The following is a 3,632-nucleotide window of genomic DNA, read 5'->3' on the forward strand; positions in this document are numbered from 1 at the left end:
GCTCTGGCTCCTGTACCATGAAGAACCCCAAGGTGGAGGTTTTTGGCTACGCCCCCCCCAGCACCCAGGCAGGTGTCGCCCCCTTCAACATCCTGGTGGGTGCCTCCCCGCCTTGGGGTTTGCTTTCCTCTCCTTTCCCTTCCCGGGTTCCCAGGGGCTGCTGTGGGGTCAGATCGGTTGTTGTGGGGTGGGGGGACCCTCTTGGGTTGGGTTAGGGGGAGCCCCTTGCGGGGCTTAGTCCCCTGTACCTTGTCCCCAGCACCAGTGGGTAAGCTGGGATGCTGGCTGCGTGGTCCTGCGGGGTTTTACCCACCTCTTGGTGCCATGTCTCCCATGTGGCCGCGTCCCTGGCAGGGTATTGGCATCATTGGGGGTCCCACAGGGGCGGCCACTGCAAGAACGTCCCTACGCTGGAGTACGGCTTCCTTGTTCAGGTGCGCGTCCTGCATCCTGCTCAACCCATCCCATTGCCCGGAGCATCCTCCCCGCTGTCCCACGTCCCAGTCATGCCCGTCCTGCTGCCTTACAGCATCCTTCCCACTCATCCCACATCCCACTCTGCCCCATCTGGCTTCCTGGAGAACCCTCCCGAGTGCCCTGGCCACTGCAGGGGCTGACTCCTACTATCCTCTCCCTCAGATCATGAAGTACGCAGAGCAGCGGATCCCGACACTCAATGAGTACTGCGTGGTCTGTGACGAGCAGCACGTCTTCCAGAACGGCTCCATGCTCAAGGTGTGGGAACAGGGACCCAGTGGGCGTGGGCTGTCACCCCGTTTCACCATCCCCGACCCTCCCCATGGCTCCTGTCCCCTCCGCAGCCGGCAGTGTGCACCCGGGAGCTCTGCGTCTTCTCCTTCTACACCCTGGGCGTCATGTCCGGTGCGGCAGAGGAGGTGGCTACGGGCGCTGAGGTAGGGACGCACGCAGCGGGTGACCATGCTGTCACCTTGGGGTGCTGTTCCTTCACCCCACGCTCTGTCCCCAAGGTGGTGGACCTGCTGGTGGCCATGTGCCGCGCTGCCCTGGAGTCCCCCCGCAAGAGCATCATCTTTGAGCCTTACCCTTCGGTGGTGGACCCCAATGACCCCAAAACACTTGCCTTCAACCCTAAGGTAAGCGCTGGGGGGGCAATGCTCCCCCGTGCCAGGGGTCGATGGGGCTGGGGGAACCCCGAGGACCCCTCCAACAGGCACCCCTCTTCTGCCCCACGCGTAGAAGAAGAACTACGAGCGGCTGCAGAAGGCCCTGGACAGTGTGATGTCCATCCGGGAGATGACCCAGGTACGCTGGCATGGCCCCGTACCATCCATGGCCCCATGTGAGACTCCCCACCCTGGTGCCAGACCCTTCACTGGGGGTGGCATTTTGGTGCCAATCTCCATCCGCCCACGGTTGAGTGGGTGCCGGGGGACCCACCCTGTACACCCTCTCGCCTCTGCCAGGGGTCCTACCTGGAGATCAAGAAGCAGATGGACAAGCTGGACCCTCTGGCCCACCCACTCCTGCAGTGGTAAGGCCCAGGGGGCTGTGGCCCCCTCCCGGTGCCCCACGTCTCTCCCACTGCCCCACATCCCTCCTGCTGCCCCATGTCCCTCCCGCTGCCCCACATGCCCCGGGATCGAGGATGGGGTTGGGTGTAGCCGGGCATCCCCGACACGACCCCCTCGGCCCCTTTCTCCTGCGGGGTCACGACCATCCACCAGCCTTGGGGTGGGTTCTGGCACGGCTCCCGGCTTGGCCCTGCTCCCAGGGGAGTGTGGGGACCACCCTGTCTGAACTTCCTCCTCCTCCTCCTCTTCCTCTTCCTCCTCTTCCCAAGGATAATCTCCAGCAACAGATCCCACATCGTCAAGCTGCCCCTCAGCAGGGTAAGGGGCCTGGCCGGGCTCCAGGTGGGGTGCAGCAGGCGGGATGGAGGATGTAGGATGCGGGATGTGGGAGGTGGGATACGGGGTATGGGAGGTGGGATGTGGGATATGGGAGGTGGGATGTAAGGTGTGGGATGCAGGATGTAGGATATGGGATGTGAGACATAGGGGATGGGATGTGGGTTGAAGGGGATGGGATTGGGATGCGGGACGTAGGATATGGAAGGTGAGGCATAGGGGATGGGATGTAGGATATGGGGTGCGGGATGTAGGGTCTGGGATACAGGACGTGGGTGATGGTGTGGAGGCTGTGGGATGGAGGATGCAGGATGCAGTATGAGGGGTGTTAGGATATGGGGTGGGGCCAGAAGGGTCCAGGATGTTGGATGCAGCCTCTGGGATGGGGCCTGCGGCCCGTGGGACGTGGGAGGCTGGCTGTGGGCTGTAGGGTAGAGGAGACTTGGCATGGGCTGGGGACAAGAGACAGGGGATGCCAGTGGGCCTCCTGGCAACCTCAGGACGAGCAAAGCAGGGCTGGGTCAGGCACGGGGCTGGGCTGCCGTGCATGATCTCTGTCTGTCTGTCTGTCTGTCCGTCCATCCTCTCTCCCCATCTGCACCACTTTTGCCCTTCCCTTTCCCCTGGTAGCAGCTGAAGTTCATGCACACCTCCCACCAGTTCCTCCTGCTCAGCAGCCCTCCGGCCAAGGAAGCCCGGTTCCGCACCGCCAAGAAACTCTACGGCAGCACCTTTGCTTTCCAGTGAGTTGCCAGGAGTGGGGGGTGGCGGGAGCCCCCCCAAAGCAGGTGCCGTGGGGCAGGGTGCCGTGGGGCTGGCATGGGGCTGGCTTTTTCCAGCGGCTCTCACATTGAGAACTGGCACTCCATCCTCCGCAATGGGCTGGTCAATGCTTCCTACACCAAACTCCAGGTAATGCTCCCCCGCGCCAGCAGGGCAGGCAGGGGGGGCGCGGGCAGGGGGGATGTGCTGCCTGCAGAGAGTATTTCCTTTGGATACTCAGGTAAGAGGCTGCCTGCACTGCCCGGTCCTGCCTGCGCTCCCACCCCCGCTCCCTGCATGGGCCCTGGAGGACCCGTGCGGGAGTGGGCAGCACCCCGCATCACACCCCACATCCTTCCCACCTCTTCCCAGCCAGGTCAGGGCTTTCCGATGCGCCAGGGAATTAAGACCCCAAAGTTTTCTAGGCTCCAAAAACTTCTGGGGGTTCCCAGTGTTCAGCCATTTCCTTTGGATACTCAGGTAAGAGGCTGCCTGCACTGCCCGGTCCTGCCTGCGCTCCCACCCCCGCTCCCTGCATGGGCCCTGGAGGAGCCGTGCAGGAGTGGGCAGCACCCCGCATCACACCCCACATCCTTCCCACCTCTTCCCAGCCAGGTCAGGGCTTTCCGATGCGCCAGGGAATTAAGACCCCAAAGTTTTCTAGGCTCCAAAAACTTCTGGGGGTTCCCAGTGTTCAGCCGCCAGGCGGGAGTACCCAGTGTAGCTGTCCCCACCTGTGGCATGTGTCCCCGCGTCACCCCAGGGGCGCTCCCTGCCTGGGGGTGACAGCTGCTGCCTCGCTTCTCCACAGGGATGGGGAAAGGGCAGCACCGGATGCCGTCGAAGGACGAGCTGGTGCAGAGGTACAACCGGATGAACACCATCCCCCAGGTGATGGGCCGGGGGACACCGTGGGAGGATGGGGACAGGAATGTGGTGCCCATGGGTGCTGGGGATGGAGTGAGTAATGCTGGCTGGTCC

At 63.4% G+C, this 3,632-nt stretch overlaps 1 protein-coding gene across 1 annotated transcript in view; it reads left to right on the plus strand.

Moving 5' to 3' along the window:
• Nucleotides 1-3,632, plus strand: part of PARP6 (poly(ADP-ribose) polymerase family member 6) — an 8,195-nt gene that overhangs the window by 4,038 nt on the left and 525 nt on the right. The window contains 12 exon segments of the mRNA XM_009643769.2: nt 1-6; nt 8-70; nt 383-434; nt 640-735; nt 822-914; nt 990-1,115; nt 1,219-1,284; nt 1,446-1,513; nt 1,823-1,871; nt 2,520-2,632; nt 2,729-2,892; nt 3,463-3,596. The exon segment at nt 1-6 is cut by the window's left edge and continues 75 nt beyond it. Coding sequence (XP_009642064.1) covers nt 1-6; nt 8-70; nt 383-434; nt 640-735; nt 822-914; nt 990-1,115; nt 1,219-1,284; nt 1,446-1,513; nt 1,823-1,871; nt 2,520-2,632; nt 2,729-2,892; nt 3,463-3,596 — 1,030 coding nt within the window.

Source organism: Egretta garzetta, unplaced genomic scaffold (genome assembly GCF_000687185.1).
Source record: "Egretta garzetta isolate BGI_Z169 unplaced genomic scaffold, ASM68718v1 scaffold287, whole genome shotgun sequence".
NCBI classification, from domain to species: Eukaryota; Metazoa; Chordata; class Aves; order Pelecaniformes; family Ardeidae; genus Egretta; species Egretta garzetta.